At 49.7% G+C, this 20,934-nt stretch overlaps 1 protein-coding gene across 2 annotated transcripts in view; it reads right to left on the bottom strand.

Moving 5' to 3' along the window:
- KIF26B (kinesin family member 26B) overlaps nt 1–20,934 on the bottom strand; it is a 517,024-nt gene that overhangs the window by 14,732 nt on the left and 481,358 nt on the right. For both annotated transcript variants that reach the window (XM_025286019.3, XM_044943071.2), the window contains 2 exons: nt 14,425–14,587; nt 9,999–13,407 (listed from right to left, as the gene is read on the bottom strand). In XM_025286019.3, the coding sequence (XP_025141804.3) occupies nt 9,999–13,407; nt 14,425–14,587 (3,572 nt within the window). The remainder of the gene's footprint in view (nt 1–9,998; nt 13,408–14,424; nt 14,588–20,934) is intronic.

Here is a 20,934-nt window from a genome sequence, read left to right as displayed (position 1 = left end):
TCTTCCTCCCCGATTCCAGTTGGTTCTGCTTGTTGCATTCTGGGCCAGTGTGGCCTGCGTGATGTGATGACCCTTCCAAAGAGAAAGACACTGTACTTTTGTCCAACTTCAAGAGATGCACTGACTGCTAAGAAAAGCTTAAAATACCATAAGCTCAGAGAGAAAAAGAGCCAGAACTCTTTGAAACAGAACCAGGGGGCCAAGGCACAGGACAACCTTCTCCCCAACCTAGGGAGCCAGGAGTGTGAAAAGCCACTACCCGCAGCTCCAGGTGGTGGCAGCCGTTTTGGCGCAGCGTTCAGGGCAGCGCATGCCTGTTCAGAGTGGGGGTGAGCGGCCTTTCCTTCAGGAGACAACGAGGGACTCGAAACGCAAAGTCAACTTTCCCTACAGAGCGTACTCTGTCCCCTAGGCTCCCTTGGTTTCATGTCAAATCTCATTTTGGGGGGCCAGATCTTTATCTTGTGTATGTATGCATGTGCAAACACACATGCATACACACACACACTAACTTATGGAACTAGCAAGTGTCAACCACTGAAGATGTCAACCACTGAAGTAAATATCTGACTCCCTTACAATGGAAATGAACCATCCGGTAGTTTGGGTTTTTTATTTAATTGGTCTGATCATGCCAGCTGACTCTGAGCAAGCAGTTCTGCCTTTGGAGCTCAGCTCCAGTGAGACTTGGCTGCTGCAGAACATGCGTGGAGGCCAAAGAACACCGAGCATCAGTGGGAAGATGTTCAGCTCTCAGAGACAAGGAGAGCCTGAGCATCCTTCAGGTGGAGACTTGGCTCTCATTCCTCAGGCTGCAAACACTTGTGATGGGACTCCTGGTAAGCCCTATTTTCTCAGTTGGATAATATATACTCAGCCCCTAGGAAGGTATATGTATGGGCATTGTGCATGCTGCAAGTGCTAAGTTGCTTAAGTCGTGCCCAACTCTTTGCGACCCTATGGACTGTAGTCTGCCAAGCTCCTCTGTCCATAGGGATTCTCCAGATAAGAATACTGGAGTAGGTCACCATGCTCTCCTCCAGGGGGATCTTCCTGACCCAGGGTTTGAACCCATGTCTCCTGTGGCTCCTGTACTGCAGGTGGATTCTTTACCACTAGCACCATCTGGGAAGCTATATGGGCATCTCAGTGCACCCATCTCACTGGGTGCATGGGTCCAGACATTTCTGGGATGACTCTAAGAATCTGTTTATGTGAGAAAAAGGGGAAGAACTGAGGAGGCTCATGGGATGGGTGGTGTATCACTTATCTATCACTGTGTGACCAATTACCCTAAACCCAGCAGCTAAAAATAACAAATGTTGGTTCTCCCACACATTCCTACGAGGCAGGGATCTGGGAGAGGCTGATGGAGCAGGTAGTTTTGGCTGAGGGTCTCTTGTGATCTGCAGTCAAGTTTTCAGCTCATGAGATGGGGCTGCCATCCTCTGAAGGCTTGAGTGTGGCTGGAGCATCCACTTCTAAGCTCACTGTTGTGGCTGTTGGCAGGAGTTTCCGTGCACTGCCTAGTGGGCCTCTGCACAGGGCTATTTATGGCATGGCAGCTAATCTACCCAGAGCAAGAAAGAGAGCTCCAGTGTCTTTCACAACCTAATCTTGAAGGTGACATAACCATCACTTTCATCTACCTTATTCCACTGGACACAGAGACCAACCATAGTAGAGTATGGGACGGGATGAATCAAGGGCGATGCCAGGAGGCAGGGCCCATTGGGGAACACCGAGGAGTCTCGTTACCACAGATGGGAAAATATCAGGAATTAGGGTCACTCTCTATTAGCCTGATCATCTCTCCAGGGCACCCTATGAGATGAGAGCAGAGATCACCCTGATTGGTGAGAGAAAAGTAAAGAAGCCTTAAAGGAGAATGACATTTTACAGGGCTACAATATCCTGATAGAGATATTCTGAAGGCTAATTTCTGTTATCTTTTTTCTATGCTTTTTTGCAATCTTCTTAACTTCCTCACCATGTCAATCAAGCCCTGCCAGGGTGAGAAGTGAGTGTCCAATGTCAAGTGAATTGCAGTCTAAGGGCTTCTCCTGTGTGTAGTGACTGGCTATCTTGGATTTTCTCAGAGTTCTGAACTTCAGTTCAGTTCAGTTGCTCAGTCGTGTCTGACTCTTTGTGACCCCATGGACAGCAGCATGCCAGGCCTCCCTGTTCATCACCAACTCCTGGAGTTTACTCAAACTCATGTCCACTGAGTCGGTGATGCCATCCAACCATCTCATCCTCTGTCATCCCCTTCTCCTCTTGCTTTCAATCTTTCCCAGCATCAGGGTCTTTTCACATCAGTCAGTTCTTTGCATGAGGTGGCCAAAGTATTGGAGTTTCAGCTACAGCATCAGTCAGTGAATATTCAGAACTGATTTCCTTTACAATTGACTGCTTGGATCTCCTTGCAGTCCAAGGGACTCTCAAGAGTCTTCTCCAACACCACAATTCAAAAGCATCAATTCTTTGGCGCTCAGCTTTTTTTTATAGTCCAACTCTCAAATCCATACATGACTACTGGAAAAACCATAGCTTTGACTAGATGGACCTTTATTGACAAAGTAATGTCTCTGTTCTTTAATATGTTGTCTAGGTTGGTCATAACTTTTCTTTCAAGGAGCAAGTGTCTTTTAATTTCATGGCCGCAGTCACCATCTGCAGTGATTTTGGAGCCCCCCAAAAATAAAGTCTGTCACTGTTTCCACCATTTTCCCAAATCTATTTGCTGTAAAGTGATGGGACCAGATGCCATGATCTTAGTTTTCTGAGTCACACCCAGAAAACGAAATCAAGGCAAATTTGGCCTTGGAGTACAAAATGAAGCAGGGCAAAGGCTAATAGAGTTTTGCCAAGAGAAAGCACTAGTCATAGCAAACACCCTCTTCCAACAACACAAGAGAAGACTCTACACATGAACATCACCAGATGGTCAATACTGAAATCAGATTGATTATATTCTTTGCAGCTGAAGATGGAGAAGCTCTAGACAGTCAGCAAAAACAAGACTGGGAGCTGACTGTGGCTCAGATCATGAACTCCTTATTGCCAAATTCAGGCTTAAATTGAAGAAAGTAGGAAAAACCACTAGACCATTCAGGTATGACCTAGATCAAATCCCTTACGATTATACAGTGGAAGTGAAAAATAGATTCAAGGGGTTAGATCTGATAGACAGACTGCCTGAAGAACTATGGACAGAGGTTTGTTCTGAACTTGGTCACTGGTAAATCAGGTCCATGAATGAACTGATATCATCCAGAACTTGCACCCACTATTGAGGGGCCTCCCCGCCCCTCACGTCTCCTCCAGAAGTACACTGGGAGTCTTACTTGGGGTGTGATGGGGAAAATTGAGGACAGGGGCCAGGGGAATGTGGTCAGACCAGAGGAAATGGAGTTTAATGCTATGAAGGGAATTTCAGAGGGAGAGATGGTGCCTTGCTCTGCTGGAAACAGCACAGGAAACAACGGTGCCGAAATGCCATATCATCACTTGGAGGGAACTGAACACAGAGCTTTGGTCTGGGTCCCCATAGAAATATGAGTTATTGGATTTCCTGTATGCTCTCAAGAAGATGCTTCCTGCTCTCCTCTGAGCCCAGGCCCTGCCAGTGACCGCTCTATTCCAGGCTCCTGGAAGGTTGGGGAAGCACCTTAGTCAGGCAATAGTGGTGTGGAACCTGTCAAATGCAGCTGTCTGGTTTGGGACCACTTGTCCTGAACCAGCTTCCCCCCTGATGCCAGTGGGTCATCAGAAGGATTCCTTCTTCTCTATCACTCCCTGCTCATCAGCCCAGAACTCTTTATGGACATAGAGAAGTCAAGTGTTAAACAAAAAACCTAAAGTTGATAAGTGGCAACAATTTTGCTACACGAAATGGCCCCAGTTTGACCTGAATCCCCGGCTCTCCCAGCCACTCCAGGCTTGGCTGCCAGTTGCATATGTTTGGAGGGGCCCCCAACCTGTCATGGCCCATCCCACCCTATTCTCCACAGCGCTCATGACTCCAGCAAGGAGTCTGATGTCAGGCCTTCCATTTTTACCATCACTGAGTGCAGATAACAGTGTCTACTCTGAATCTGAAGATGCTGCTTCTTAGGTCAAGTGTCAGAAAACACAGGCATTCCGAGCGCCGACGCCCACAACACGCCTTGAGGGACATACAGATGCCCACCCCGGCCGCCTGCGGTGAGCCCGCCATATCAGCTTTCCGGCCATCACCCTCCATCTTCATTCTGACCCAGGGAAGCATCACTAGGAAGACAGTGAGTCAAAAAGCAGAAAGCACCGATGCTGAAAGGCTGCCCAGGTATCAGCGATGAGGAGGGGGAGGGGAAAGATCAGTGAGCGTGGATTTACTGACCAACGAGAGCCAGCCAGCCCCAGGCCTCCCAGATGGATGCAGATGTGGGCACATGGGCAGCTGTCGGGCTCGAACTGATGAGTGAGCTTGTCCCAGGCTGCAGAGGAGATGGGGAGATGGCCGGCCATGGACCCGTCCTCTGCGCAGAGCCCAGGCCCCTCACATGCTCACTCAGTGCCTCTCAGCCCCGCACCCACCTCCACCCACACTGCACTCTAAGGAGCTTCCTCAGTGTCTTAGGGAGCCAGACTTTTCTATTTTTTCCCAACTTATTGTCAAAAAGCCTGTCTTATTTGGAACACTTTCTCATCTGTTTCTAGATGAAGTCTCTTAGAAACACTCTAGTAATCTTAAATCGGCCAGCAAGCCACTCGCCTTAGCCCTGTTTCCATTAAGCCAGAGACCACTGTGTTTCCTGAAATTCATTAAAACAAAATAAGATTGCACCTGAGAACCGAATGGACCATGGGGAGGGGACAGAGTGAAGCATGGTGCTCTAGGCCCTTGGAGGAGTGACCAGTCACAGATTCCAGGGCAGAAGATCTGTAAACTGAACCCATCAGTCAGTAATGTTTACTCAGTTCCCACAGAAGGGAAGGCACAGTGTCTGGTGCTTAGAGTGGGAAAGAAAATAAAAGGTTAGGTTCAGTGTGGAAAACACGGGTCACCAGCAGGGCAAGCGATCAGAAGTACATAGAAAAGAACTCAGCTAACTTGTAGGACCACACTACCAGCCAGCCAACCAACCAATGAATCAACCAACGGTGTCCACCTGATCCGTGGTAACCTGCACCAGCCCAGCGCTGGGGACTCGACAGGCTGAGTCAAGTGCTGAACAGGCCTCAGAGGAGCTCCTGCCAGGCAGGTCAAGCCCTGGGTGCATTTCAGAACCGACATGCTCCCTGGCTGGCTTCTCTCCTGGGCTTTCTGGATGCAGGGTCACACCACACCGGGGCTTGCCGCAATGGAAATGAACTTCACTCAAACCTAATCTGATTTTCATATTTCCCTAGCCAGCCTGAGAGACAAGCGGGGAGAAAGAAAGAAGCCAAGGGGGTAACACACCAGGTGTGGGGTCAAGTGTCAGGAACATGAGGAAGGAGAGAGAGGGAGAGAGAGTCAGGGAGGGCCCAAGTGATGGGTGATGTAAATGAGCTATCAGTGGAAAGCTGGGGCCTCAGGTGGGGCCCAGCTGATGCAGCCACACAATACACTGCCTATCACTGATTCATATACTTTTAGCAACTGATTTTCAGTTGCTAACCTATGGACAGGTTGAACATTTGCTCCCTACCTGGACAGGCTGTCATAACTCTGCTGCTGCTAAGTCACTTCAGTCAAGTCCGACTCTGTGCGACCTCATAGACAGCAGCCCACCAGGCTCCCCCGTCCCTGGGATTCTCCAGGCAAGAACACTGGAGTGGGTTGCCATTTCCTTCTCCAATGCATGAAAGTGAGAAGTGAAAGTGAAGTCGCTCAGTCGTGTCCGACCCTCAGCGACCCCATGGACTGCAGCCTACCAGGCTCCTCCGTCCATGGGATTTTCCAGGCAAGAGTACTGGAGTGGGGTGCCATTGCCTTCTCCGTGTCATAACTCTACTTCATGCCTAACAGTTCCACCTACATGTCTGTGCACCTATCATAGGGGGGCCGGCAAGGAACGGTGGAGGGACAGATGAAAATCCATCAACAGAAAGCAACCCACAGCTTCTGTCACCTTATGACACTCTTAACCAAGAACCTATAAATGACTCCCCGTTGCCAACTGCAATAATTCTTATCATAGTTGCCAGATGCTCAAGGAATAACTTGATCTGGGCTTACGTTTTCTGTTTATCATCACATCCATTAAGAATATTACCGTTATTGAGTTAGTCCCACTCTGTTGTCCATAAACCACGCTCTTAATGCCCCAAGCTGCCTCAGCTGACAATGCCCTTTGTCCCAGCATCCTTCAAGGCCTGGCTCAATTCCAGTGTTTCCCTATAGCCTTCTTCAGCTGCTCTGGGCCATCTTTGTCTAAATATTTCCTTCACTTAGCCCTCACTTCCTCACTCAGCACTTGGCAATGCATCTTGGTTCCTGGTTCACTGTTCTCTGTTTCATGTTCTTTGTCCTTGCTCTCCAATGAGATTACATACTTCTCACAGTGGCTTGGTTTTCTATGCTGCCTGCCCCTTCCCAGACACACTTGCGACTTTCATGTCACCAAGCTCTAACAGCACAGAAGAGGTCTGATCAATATTTAATAACTTAAAAATAAATCCCATTGACTATGCATCATCTTATGGAAAGGAAGGCATATTAACACCAATATTCTTTATGTTATTCGCATCATCTTATACAGTGTAGGAACCACCTCTACCAACCCCTTCTTTTTACTTCTATGTGAGAAAACTGAAGCCCAGAGAGTATAGCTACTCCCTAAATGTCACACAACCCAAGATCCCAAGTCTCCTGCCTTTCTAGCTCAGTCTTCCCACTGCACCATGCCCATAGGAAAAGCCCAATCTGCTCACTCTCCACCAGCACGGATCTCCAGGAATGGGACTGGAAAGGTGAACCATCGGGATGTTTGGTTTCTCTACGTGTACTACAAAGCACTCACAGAGCTCAAGGTTATCTTCCTAGTAATATATTTCTAGTTCGTTTTCACTAAGGAGATAACAAAAGAATTTAAGTTTTCCAAATTCGAAAGCAACCTCCACTAACAGATGACTGCTTGCCTCCCCTGCAGTTCCCAACATCTCCAGTAACTGTAAAATCCAGCCATCGAGCTAGGAATTTCCTTTGAGGAGCTTTATGGCTTCTCTTAAAGAAGTTGCCTTTGATTTATGCTGATCATGTCTGACAGTCAGCATTTCTCTTAATAATAATCATAAATAAGTGAGACAAGGTCACCTCGCATGCAGGGAGCATATCTCCACTGCCATATCCATTAGGGAGCCCAGGATCTTCAGCAGCTGCTCACAGAGGTTCGATGCCCTCGGCACTCTCTATGAAATCCTATCTCTGGCACCTAGCCCGCTGCTTTGATTGTACACCAACAGCCAAACCTAACGAGGGACCTTCAGAGAACGCATTTACAAACACAGGCAGCACCAAGCACCAAACAGGGCCTGTGGTCCACTTTCCAAGTAGTTACCTTAGTTTTTCTTCCCCTCTACTCCAGTGCAACAGCCAAACCAAACAATTCAAGTAAAAAAAAAAAAAAAAAAAAAGAGAAAAGCTATTGAAAGAATAAACTAGATACGTAGATTCAAGATGCTAAATTAGAGTATGTGAAAGCACTCTGTAACACTCAAATGTACGTGAGCACATAGCAAATGTCTCACAATAATCTGGATTTTGAAGACCAAGATTGGGTAGATTGTAATAAATAAGGTTTATCAAACAAGTATTGGGAAGGCCAGACTTTTTTTTTTTTTTTTTTTTGGCAAAGGCTCTGGCTTAAACTTTCTTGTTATTTTTAGTAACCACTATCAGTACATTTTAATGCCCTTAACTCTGAAAATAGGACTCAGCAGTTGCCATGTCATACTGAATAGATTTCTGTTCTCCACTTGTATTATATGGGATTCTGCTCCCAGGTCTGGTGGTGAGATTCAGGGCCCAGGGCCCAGGTCCTGATGTGGGGCACCATCAAAGTAAATCAAGGCCTGATGCACACAACACCTGGGAAATAAAAACGTCAAGATTCTGACAACCACGATGACTCCCAAACATGCAGGGAGGCTAACATCCTCATGGTATTTCATAATCTGTGATGGGATGGGTGGATGGGGCAATCTATTAATACCTCATAACATCTAGAATTACAGCATGACTCTGTTGTCCCTTGAAGTTTTTTTTTGTTTTTTTTTTTTTGAGGCAGACAAATGGTTTATCGTGTGCACTGACCACAGTCCTTACATCTGAATTGGAATATTCCAGAGTTTGTGCCTGTCTGTAGTGTGAGAATAGAAAAAAGCAACCCTGGGGTTGAGAGAAAAAAACCTGAGAAGCAGTTGCTGGCTGGAGCAGCTGCAGGAAAAAGGAGACCTTTCTTTTGGGTCTCATCTCATCTTTTAATTCCAAATGTGCTGGTGGCATCAATATTCCATTGGGCCATGGTTTCTGAGAGCTCCAGGTTCTACAGAAGGAGCACAGTGTAGCTAAGGACAGGCTAGGAGGGCTGGACAGCAGGCCACTCACACATCAACCAAGGTGCAGAACTGCGTGTGAGGCTCTGCAGGGGACAGCTTCCTTACAAATGAGTACTGAGCTAAAGATGAGTGGGGGCAAGTTCTCTGAAGGCCATTTAAGAGCAAAGATGAGTCAGCAAAATTCTCAAGTAGCTAAAGTTGTCCTTGGTTCCTTCTGTCTTCTCTCTTTGTCCCTTTCTCTTTCTACTGACCTTTCACCTCGCCTACCCTATGGCCACCTGGGCCATCAGCTCTGACCTAGGTCCTCTTCTCCTTGCCCATCACAACTTACTATCACATGTTCCCCCAAACTCCAAAGAGACAAATCAGTGGGCTTTATACACGGCAGTTCCTCCAGAGGACTTATTTGTCTTTTGATAGGAGATTCCTGGACATAGCAAAGACTTCCTCCAAAAGCATGCATTTTGGTTCCACAGTGAGGGGGTGGTGTGCTGTGTGTGTGTGTGTGTGTGTGTGTGTGTGTGTGAATGTTGGATATTTCAGGCCTGACTGTTCCATCAGTGTGTGTGGAGGGGGCAGTGGGGTGGAGGTGGGGTTGCCCCCACTGCACCTTCCATAATACAGTGAGCTTCATTCCACCCCAGAGAATGGCTGCTAGGCTCGGGGGGCCACTGGGTCATAAGGGCAGCTGCTGCTGCTGCTGCTAAGTCACTTCAGTTGTGTCCGACTCTGTGCGACCCCATAGACAGCAGCCCTCCAGGCTCCTCTGTCCCTGGGATTCTCCAGGCAAGAACACTGGAGTGGGTTGCCATTTCCTTCTCCAATACATGAAAGTGAAAAGTTAAAGTGAAATCGCTCAGTCCGACTCTTAGCGACCCAGTGGACTGCAGCCTACCAGGCTCCTCCGTCCATGGGATTTTCCAGGCATGAGTACTGGAGTGGGGTGCCACTGCCTTCTCCGAATGCATGCATACATGCATGCTAAGTTGCTTCAGTTGTGGCTGACTCTGTGCGACCCTATGGACAGCAGCCCTCTGTCCACAGGATTCTCTAGGCAAGAATACTAGAGTGGGTTGCCATTTCCTTTTCCACATAAGTGCAGCTACAATGACCTGATCCCTTGAGTGGTTCTAAACTGCAGTATTCTTGGTCCTTGAGCAGAGAAACCAGGTGTCTGGGGTCAGAATGGGGAGATCTCGTGCAGGAAGAGGCCTCTTCCCGCCCCCCACACCCCCACCCTCCACAACCCACGGCTGGTGAGTGAGGAACGGTTCCCTGGGCGCCTGCCTTCTCTCTGGGCTGAGACTGACCAGCATCACAGCCTGAAGCCTGAGTGATGCCCTCACGGAAGGTTGGTTTTGACAGTGATAGCTCTGTCCCCAGCAGATGACAGGTGGCAGGGACAGGGGTGCCTGGGCTCCCATCCCTGCATCCCAGGGCCCACCCCACGCCCACCAGGTGCCCACGCCTACCTGAGTTGGCGCGCTTCTTTGGGGCTTTGAGGCTGCGGCAGCGCCCGCCCACGGAGCTGCTGTTCTCGCTCATGGAGTCCTGGGTGGACGATGCACTGCCGGTGGCCTCGCTGTCGCGCATCATGCTCTCATAGCCACTGCTGCCGCCGCTGTGGTAGAAGAGTGCCGTCTTGCCCATGGCGGGCGGCAGCTCCCCGCTTAGCACGCTGCTGTTGTCGCTGCCGTGGCCGCTGCTGCAGCGGTGGGGCCGGCGCGGTGGTGTGATCTTGCTGTAGGGCGAAGGCAGCGGGGCGGCAGGCGGCGGGCGCTCGTCGGTGGGTATGGCGCGGTCCTCCGCCTCGGGGCCCGCGCGCCCAGGCGGCCCTCGCCCGCCCGCGCCGCCCTGCAGCAGCTCCGAGATGCGTCCGTTCACCGCCCGCAGGGGCAGCTTGGACGCCAGGCCGGAGCCCCGGCTCCGGCTCAGCGACTGGGTGGACCAGGACATGTGCTTCCCGCCGGGGGGCGGCCCGGAGCTCTGGCCCACCGCCTGCGGCAGGGACTTGGTGGAGAAGCTCAGGGTCTTGGTGGCGGAGGTGGACAGGCTGCGGGCCTTGGGGCTGGCCAGGAGCAGCTTGCTCACGGCGGAGATCTTGGACTGGCTGGCCTTGGGCGAGGCCCCGGCCGACTGCGTGGGGCCCGGGTTGGTGGGCGAGGCCCCGGCGCTGCGGCCAGGGCTCCTCCCTGTGCGGGGCATTGTGCTGTCCTTGCCTGCGTGCAGCCGGGAGCTCATGGAGGACAGGCTCTCGGCCCTCTCCAGTGAGAGGCATTCGTAGTGGCTGACTGTGGTCCTACCCAGAGAGTTGGTCCGGCTTGCCAGCTGCTCCAGCTTGGCGCTGAAGAGCTTGCTGCTGCTGCTGGCATCCTTCATCTTGCTGCTGGGCTCGTCGGGGAAGCTGGCCAAGAAGGGTGCAGGTTGGTTCAAGGGGCTGCTGGAGCTGCTGCTGCAGGCGCTGTGCTGTGGGCTAGCCCGGTTCTTCTGGTCCAGGCTGGACTTCCGGACAGGGGGCAGCGGGGGAGTCCCTTTGGGCCGAGCCAGGACACAGTGCTTGGGGGACGCTACCTTCTTCTCCAGGGTGGCCTTGGAGGGCTGGGTGCTGGAAGCCGAGCCAATGCCGTTGGTCTCTGAGGCGCAATGGTAGAAGAGGCTGTCTAGCTCCTCCTGCCTGCTGGCTTTCTGAAAAGCCCTGGGAAGGCTGCTGGACTTCAGGCTTTTGTTGAGATGCACGGGGCTCTGGGCAGCCACACTGGGCAGGGCCATCTCACAGCCATCCACCACTCTCCTGAAGTTGTCGGCCCCTGGGGAGGCAGACACCTCACCACTACTGTTGCTCAGCCTGTCGCTGGGGCTGGCCTTCTTGTCCTGTTCTGCTCTGGCCTCAGGCTTTGGGGGGCCCGTGGCTGTCTCAAACCTACTCCCTTCTTCATTGGGATAAGCATTCTCTTTTTTTACCTCCTCTTCTCGTTTCAGCCAGGGGTCCTCAAATTTCATCTCTTTCTTTGCACCACTTTCCTTGCTCTCCTGGGACTGGGCTGCTTTGGGGACTGAGCTGACGGTGGCCAGGGACGCCTCAGGCTCTTGGACGTTTCGGGGGCTCATGGCGATGCAGGGGTATACCGTAATGTTGGTCTTCATGGGGATGTACCCTTCGCAGTTGCTCAAACTGGCCGTATTAGAGATGGTGACCATGGCCTTGCCCAGGGTGGATATCTTGCAGCCTTTGATGGGGGCTGCCTTGTTGAAGGAGTCTTCCCCCATTTCAGACAAGATGAGCAGGTTGTCGGGGCCTGCCTTGGGCTTCTCCCGGCACACCACCGCAGTGTTCTGGATGCTGCCAACAAACTCCGAGGCAGGAGGATCTGCCATTGCTTCCCCGTGCCCAAAACACGCCTGTGCTATGAAACTGTGGCACGGCTGCTCGCTGTCACTGCCTGTGCTCATCTCACTCAGCCAGGAGCTGATGGAGGAACGTCTGCTCCCCGCCTCCCGGGCCTTCTCGTCCAGGTTCAGCTTTGGGAGGGGCAGGAACTGCGTGATGCTGACCTCGGACACAGGAGCCACGTTCGAGTAGCACTCCAGGTCCTCGCTGATGCTGCCAATGATGCTGACGGGCCGGGAGCCTGAGGCCAAGGCCTGCACCGAGCAGTCGCTGTTGAAGCTGATGATGCTGGTGGGGCGGCCACTGTCTAGCACCCCGCTGATGGTCAGTTCCTCCACCAGCGTGAACACCAGCTCGTCCTCACCATTCAGCTCCAGAGGCTGCTGTACTGTCACCATCGTGGTGCTCAGAATCTCCTTCTTGGAATCTGGGGAAGTTGCTGCCTGATGATCGTCATCCACAGGGGTTTCTGGGAACCCTTCGCTCCCAGTAGACATGGATTTCTTCAAAACCTGGGGACTCATTCCAACTGGGGGGGTGCGTACCTCGGGCTGCAGCAGGGACTCACTAGACACCATGCCTGAATCCTTGCTCAAGGTGGGCAGTGGGGCCGGAGAAGGCAGGACCCCCTTCTGGGTGTAGACTTTGCATCTCTGGGAAGGAGAGCTGGCCGGCTTGTACTCTGAGGTCTTGGACAGACTGGCAATGCCCAGCCTGGGGGAGCCCATGGGCCTGGGCTTGCCTTCCACAAAGCCGCAGGAGTTCAGGCTTTCCCGGCTGCTCCGGAGGCTGGGGCTCTGCGCGAGCTGGGAAGAACTGTGCTGGCTGCTGCTGCCGGGGATGCTCCGGGGTGAGGCAGGGGTGGGGCTGTTGGTGAGCAATGCGGCAGGGACTGGGGAGTGATTCCTCTGCACCTTGCAGGCCGGGGGCTCCACACCTTCTCTGTCTGTCAGCTGGCTGTCTGAACCATCGTCTTCCTTATCAGACTCACAGAGCGGGCTTGCTCCGGCTGCCTGGCTCAATGGGACACTCTTGCTTGCCTGCTCTGCCCCAAACTGGGCCGGCAGCTCTTCGAAGGGGAACTTGCTGGGCTCCTCGCTGCCATCGATGCAATCCAACCTCTCCTGCAGCTCGGCAAACGTGTTGCACTTCAAGCAGTCCCTTTCCGATTTGCTGGCACCGGCCTCTCCAGCCTCTGTGGACCGGCTGTCACCCCTGGCCTTCTGCAGGGCTGGCACGATAGGCACAAAATCTGGGGGCCCCTCGTTGTCGGTGAGCTCCTTGTCAGAGAGGGCTGTGCCGTTTGGCCCGATATAGATGACTGTGTCGCAGGACTGCTCGCTGCTGGAGGAGTAGTCAGGGTCGCTGGACAGGTGAGGGATGGGGAAGTCTGACTCGACGGCGGCCCTGGCGTGGAAGGGTCTTAGCTGGGTGGGCCTGCGCATTCTGCCTTCCTCACAGGAGCTCTCTCCCCCGGAGGAGCTCGATGTGTACTGTGAGTGAGAGGGAAACAGTTAGCGTGGTGTCGTGGGGCAACTGGCCAGATGACTGGCGGAGGCCATTGGCTCCACGCAGGCCATCCAGACCCCGGGCCATTACCTGGGTGTGCCAGGCCAGGTGCCCCAGCTCTGTATGTCATGCCCTCATACTACTGTGAGGCCCACTGGGGAAGCAGAGGCTGCTCACGAAAGGGGGTGACCAGCCCAGGTCCCATGTGACCTCCTAAGGACTTGAGGGGGTCACTAGTTTGCACACCCAACCATGTATGACAGTTTATGCCATGGGACACTGGTTGGAAATATGTGCTTTTGACCAAATATATGTGTGTCTATATATATATATTTATATATAAATATATATATATTTCTTTTATATATATATAAAGGAGGGGAAAAAGCCCCCACAAATCACCAGCTGGCCACAGACCAGACTGACCACAATCATAATGATTTTCTCAGACATTCTTGTCATACTGCCACTGTCCTGGCTTTGCCTCTGCCTGAGAAAATGAGCCCAGTGGTTTCATCAACCAGAATCAACCACTGAATTAACAGGACAACACCCCTTGGCCTGAAAAAGTGCCTCCTGGAAATGCACAGGAAGTAGGGTCACCTGAGCAAGGAGTAAACTAACAGTCTCCTTTGGGATCAATCAGTTGAAGGACCAAGGTAGGCAAGATACAAACTATGGATATTTCCCATTGCTCTTAAAAATTTTCACCTCAAAGTCGCAATCGTTTAAACTCTCTAAAGTGAACCAACCACTCCCCATTAGGAGTCCAGGCTGGATGACTGAGGAAATCACCACCAGTGGGGAGGGGACGGGACTTCTGTATCGGCCAGGAGGTAGTCCTACCCCGAGGTGGATGCTAAGCCAGGCCTTCGGCAGCCAAGCTCACCAGGCCCCTGCTGCTGGGGGATTAGAAATATTGATTCCACTCTTCCTGACTCAGTTCCAGGGCAGGGCTCCGAAAGCTGCTTCATCCTCCGCACCCCCGGCAAACCCCTTACCTTTGTTTTCTTTTTCTTCATCCTCAAGACTCGCGAGGCGATCTGGACGGTGGACAGGGTTTCGGCGTAGTTCCCAGCGGCGGCCGAGATGTGAGCGATCATGGTGGTGCGGCAGTTCACGTTCCCCAGGGATTCCCGCAGCAGCATGGTGAGCTTGCTTTCTCTGCCAACAAAGTGAATTAAGGCTGTATTAGTGGGCCATGCTTCACTCTGGCTGTCAGGGTAGGACTTCGGGCCCCTACATGGCTTGCTGTGGGCAGTGGGGTCCCCCCCCCTTTTTTTTTAAATGCGTACTAATTAACATCATCTTCTACATGAAGCTATTTGTAGTTGGCAGCTGAGCAAGTGCTTCTAACCCCAAGGATGGAAAGCATGCAGAACACCTCCCTTGGCACCACTGTCCTGGCTGTGACGGGGCATTCCTGTGTGTCTATGTGTCTATGCATATGACACTGCCCAAAATGAGGCCTGGGAATAGAAATGAGAGGCAGGGATGGGGAGAGAGCAACTCTGTGACCCGTGATTGGGCATGCTGTCTGCACATCGGGCCTTTCTCTGCAAATTTCCACACCAGGCAACCCCTGCAATAAAAAAAGCACTTTCCCAGCCATGAACTTGTATTGAAGAGCTATGTGTTTATAATACATGCAAGGTTTCTTTTGCCAAGGAGTTGCACCCACTTTATTGCCATTGTCTCTTAACATATATTTGCACATGGTAGTGACAAAGGAAAAGGTATTCATATTCCTGATTAAAACCAGGGACATGCAGACATAGACCCAAGCACTCAATCAGCAACAGAAGGCAGAACTTTCTAGAAGGGACTCCTCTGGGGATTTTGCAGGTGCTGTGTGGGGCCAGTGTCCTGAGTAATGAAGCCCAGGAGTTTACAGATGGTGTTTCTAGGCTCTTTAAAAAGTGATCTGAAGGAACGACTCATTTTTTTTTTTTTTTTTTCATTCCTGAACTTGTCTTGACATTCTTCGTGCCTTGCTTTTAAGAGGCTTCTGCTTACGTCATCATCAACTCTTGCCTCTTAACTGCTGCCAGATGTCATTTTGTCTCTGGAGCCGTCCCTGATCCTGACGTCTGAGGGAGGCTCTTGGCTTCCCATGCCCTGTGTTGAGTTTGTTTTGCCAGAGGAGAGGGGATTTGTCCTCAGGCTTGTAATCCGGTTGTCAGGGCCTCCCTCGTGGCTCAGATGGTGAAGAATCTGCCTGCAGTGCAGGAGACTCAGGTTTGATCCCTGGGTCAGGAAGATTCCCTGGAGAAGAGATTGGCTACCCACGCCAGTATTCTTGCCTGGAGAATTCCATGGACAGAGGAGCCTGGCAGGCTACAGTCCACGGAGTCACAAAGAGTCGGACACGACTGAGTAACTAACACTTTTGCTACTTTCAGCAGTCAGCCATTGCCCCCTTCCTCCCCCCACCCGCCCCCGCCCCAGTCAGCTCTCTGGAGAGAGACTATCCAGCTCAGGAGACCCCGTGTGACATGCAGGCCACTGTCAGCAGAGATTAGACCTCAGAGACAGAAAATGACTTCACATGTGACCTGCATCGGACCTTCAGGGAGAAAAGACTTGTGTAAGAGCAATAGCTTCCCCTTTCCATCTGGGACCAATTAAGGTGTCAGTTCAGAGATACGGGGCTCACTATGGCTCAGCGCCAGTACAATTTAAAAATATATCATAGTCTCCCTTCAAGGAAAACACTCAGTGATAAAAGCGGTGGAACGAGAATGCTGTGGACTGAATGTTTACATCTCCCCCAAATTCATGTGTTGCAACCTAACGTCCCATGTGATAGTATCTGGAGGTGCACCCTTTGGGAGGTGATTAGGTCATGAGGGTGGAGCCCACATGAGCAAAATTTGTACCCTTATACAAAAGAGCCTAGAGAGCTTCCTTGTCCTTTCTGCCATGTGAGGGAACGGTGAGAAGATAGCTACCGATGAGCCAGGAGGCAGGGCCCCACCAGGCACAAATATTCCAACACCTGGATCTCAGATTTCCAGCCTCTAGAACTGTGAGGAATTCACTTAAGTCCCTCAGTCTATGGGATTCTGTTATAGCAGCTTGAACTGACTTGGACAGAAAAGTAAGTGGGTATGGAGGAGGAGCCCTCCAGCCCTAGCTCCTGGCTCTAAACATTTATCTTCCTTCAAAATGTCTATCAGGAACATCATGGAAACCTCCAGAGCTGACAACCAGATGGGGAAGTCAAGTCTCCTTCCTGGCACACATTCTCAGTACAGACATTGTACATGGATAAGTCTAAGCCTTTGTCTTCCATATGGGAAGTGGGAGATACATCCCATCAGAGTTAAGTTGTGATCATGTATGGTTAATTCTTATTAGTCATGACAGTTATTTTTATTAAGTCTCCAGGAACACTGAGCTAGTGAACGCTGAGCCATGCCCCTAAGGGGAAATATGTGGGTTTATGTTCCTGAGACCCCTGGGTCACAATATTTCATCAATTGATCAACACATAACCTTGTTTTATGTGCATATCTATTTAAAGACATCCTAATTTCTATTTCTTATAAATAATGAATTATATGTACCTTCTATATAATAAAACACTAGCTGAGAAGGATTTAACATTTCCTTGACTCTGGGTAACGTGACCATAAATTTCTTTGGCTTTCAGCCTTACAATATTTTCCACTATGCTTTAAAAGAAAAAAAAATGAGCATATTATGAATCCACCAATACAGCCTGTTTCCACAGTATCATCATGCACTTCGATGTTACTTGAGTACTTTCCAGAACTTTGATGCATATACATCAGTGAATTTCCTCTTCCTGGATGTACCATATTGTTGATTCATTAATACTGAACTCACACCCACAGTACTATATCATGCCTGAATGAAGCTTCTCTCACACATGTATTTTTTCTGTAAACCACAGCCTTCTTGCACTACACAACTGCAGCACTATACCTGGGAAATACAAAAAAGTGTCACTAAATAGACTGCAAAAAACACCCCTGTTTACATGATGAGAGGTGAAACAAGAAGACAAAGCTGTTGGCTTGTCCAGTCTCAGCTGGGAACATGTGCATTGGGTGGCTCAAACTTTTTATTACTAAGCATGTCTGCAAATTATAATAAAACTATGGATTTTGAACATAATTCACAACATAGAATCTGCAAATGATTCTGAGGATCAACTATACTATGAAGTTCCTACTGATGGGTCTTGTTCATCAGTTGCTCTGCTGAAAGCACACCCCGGTTATTTATCCACATGGCCCTGTAAAGGCCCCAGGAAAAGACACCAAAGACAAAACAAACAGATATAGCATTGTTGTATCAAACTGTTTGCCCTGTGTGTTTCCACATGATTCCTCCATTCATAAGTCAATCATGGGACAAGTTTTTATTTTTAAGTCCACATTGTTGGAGGAAGCCAGGGCCTGTGCGTTGCTTGGCAACGAGCATTTTAGCTCTCCTTTGGAAAGCCAGTAAAACTGCCAGGAAGATTGTTTCACATGGGCCTCTCTAGACTCTAAAACATACCTGATGAGAGTGAAAGATGGTGGCTATAAAGTTTTTGTTTTTTTCTACCTCATCATGACCCTTTAACTTGGAACAAAGACAATTAAGTTGGGGAGAGAAGGCGAAAGAAGGAACAAACCGTAGGTTTAACTCACTGTCTTTGGCAGGAAAATAAAAAGAGTGAAAAGTTTACAGGGCAGGGATCAGTTCAAACTCAGTCTGCACCTCTGCATAGACACCGAGGCAAGAGGAACAGGAGAGCACAGGTGCAGAACTGCTGGCCACCGAGCCCCAGAGCCAGGGTGGGTGAGACCTTAGACCTGGGGACCCGTGCGAGAAGGGTGGGTTGGGCGGGATGGGAAAGGATGGGCAACAGAGTAGGGTTGACTGGGGTCTGGGAAGGACCGTGCCGCTCTTCTTTCAGACGGTCATGTTCTATGCACACACATTCCACTTCCCTCCCACCCCACTCCACACATTTTTTAAAACAGTTTTTTTGAAAAATGTCTTGCTTTTCAAAATAAGTCAACCTTTTATTAGCCATAGCAAGAGAACACCAAAAAAATAGCATAACGAGTAAATTTTCATTAATTTTATAAGAACATGACAGAGCACGTAGTACTCTAGGACACGAGCTGACCAACTGAGGCCCGCCAGCCCAATCCAGCCCCCTGCCTGTTTTTGTGAATAAAGTTTTATTGAGACATGGCCACACTAATTTGTTAACATATTGTCTCTGGCTGCTTTCACACGACAACAGCAGAGGTGAAAAGTCATGACAGAGTCCATGTATTTGCTATCTGGTCTTTTACAGAAAAAGTCCATTGACCCGTGCTCTAAAGTATTGACAAAAGGTGGTTTCATTTTAGACAGAGTGCCAAAAAGTTATCAACAAGAACACAGAGGTATGTCTTAATTTCCTTGTGTACGCGCTTGGTCGCTTCAGTCATGTCCAACTCTTTGTGACCCTATGGACTATAGCCCATCAGGCTCTTCTGTAGATGGGATTCTCCAGGCAAGAATACAGGAGTGGGCTGCCATTTCCTTCCTATTCAACAATCTCTTTCTGACTTGACAGTTGTTCCTGTTGTCTTTCTTTCAGTTCATCTGTCTTTCTTTCAGATGTTTCCTGAAGGGAGAGCTTTAAAAATCAGCAGCATGGAAATAGGCAGAGGAACAAGCGCTGGTTTTAGAAATCACTCAAGCACCAGGACACAGTCATCAGCGACTGCCCCTTTCATTTCCTATGTGATACAGAAGCAGAGGCTGTCCTTAAGGGGCTATGAGGCTGCTCACCCTCCAACTCATTAACTTGTGAATGTCTACAGTGGCTCACTCAAATAGCATTTGGTGAATGTGGGCCCTCAGGAGGCCATCCTGCAGACTCTGAGGATGTGCAGAGCAGAAGCCCTAGAGCCTACTACCCAGTGAGGGAGACACACAGGTAAACACACGTTATCTGACTTTGCTGGTGGTCCAGTGGTTAAGGATCCACCTGCCAATGCAGGGGACACAGGTTCGATCCCTGGTCTGGGAAGATTCCACATGCCACAAAGCAACTAAGCCTGTGCTCCACAACTACGGAGCCTGCATGCTGCAACCACTGAAGCCCAGGAGCCTAGAGTTTATGCTCCACAATAAGAGAAGTCACTGAAATGAGAAGCCTGTGTACTGCAACTCTCTAGAGTAATCCCCACAACTAGCAGCAATGAAGACCCAGCACAGCCAAAAATAAATAAAATTTAAAAACCCAACACATTATCATACCATCCATTAAAGCCAATGACAGAAGAGCAAATCTAAAACAGCACATGATAAAGACAGACCCTCAAGACTGGGAGCGTCCCCACCATCACTGTAACTCCCTGGTGGCTGGGAACACCCGGACTTCAATGGGTATAGCACAGTTCTCTCCTTGGCTGAGATTCTTCTACGTGGCCCAGCGTCCAGGGATATATTTGCTTGAGGCGCCCCCTGAACCCAACAGAACTCTAAATTCCTTTCTGAAAGGACAATCTGGAATCTCAAGATCATTGTTCACTGACCCTGAGAGTTGGGAAACTGTCCCAACTGGTAAGTTGGTACAGGGCTGCCAGGGTCACACATTTACAATGTTGGCCAGCTAATCTCATAAGAAAATAGATGTTCCTTTCATGACAGCTGTTAAATATATTTCTTCCCCAGAAAGGAGGTGAAGAACTCTGGACGTAGGAAGAAAGGCATCTACTGACCATGTTCTTTTGAAGAGTAGTGAGCTCTGAATCACCAAGTTGAGCAACTCAAATACAGCACCACGGATGGGCCAGCCCTTCTTCAAGGCCTGATTCTTGTGGGAGAGCCATAAATGTCCACTTACAGACATGGATCTGTTTTAAAAAAATATGCCTCCTTCAATGCAAACACAATGAGGGCACAAAAAAAGCAAAGTGACTTATATTAATTCCTAATGAAACAAAAGGAAAGGAACTTAGTTAACCTCGAAAATTAATCTCCAGAACAATGTGCAAGAGAAAGATTCCTGTGGGCAGCAGACATAAAAATTACAAACACATACACACATGTGACCTCCCAGACATACACACAGGCATGCTCTTTTTTAGAAAAAGGAGACAGTGCTTGTTTATTTTCAAGCAATACCACATTGGCATTGAAGAATGGAAACCATACACACAGAATTCTTATAGATGTCAGATCAAGATAACAACCAGGGTTTATATGCCAGGAAAATTCTGGTATCCCTCATGTTGTTAAGGATATGACTCTGGAACTACATTGCATTCTAGAAACTCTCCCATTTTCTACCCATTTTACCTGTAAACTGCCAGAATGTATTGTAGAGCCCCAAACAGAGCTTGAGATGTGGGCAAGAGATGCCAAGGATGGATGCAGCTCCAAGATTCTAATCCCCCAGCCTTAGACCCCAAACACCAGGCCCCTTCATCTACCCACTGACCACCAGGGAAGAGGGAAAAAAAATAGGAAGAAAGAACAGAAAGGAAAAG

The sequence above is a fragment of the Bubalus bubalis genome, chromosome 5, assembly GCF_019923935.1.
Source record: "Bubalus bubalis isolate 160015118507 breed Murrah chromosome 5, NDDB_SH_1, whole genome shotgun sequence".
Lineage (NCBI taxonomy): Eukaryota > Metazoa > Chordata > Mammalia > Artiodactyla > Bovidae > Bubalus > Bubalus bubalis.
The sequence above is the reverse complement of the archived record's forward strand: the minus strand, read 5'-3'. Positions and strand labels throughout refer to the sequence as shown.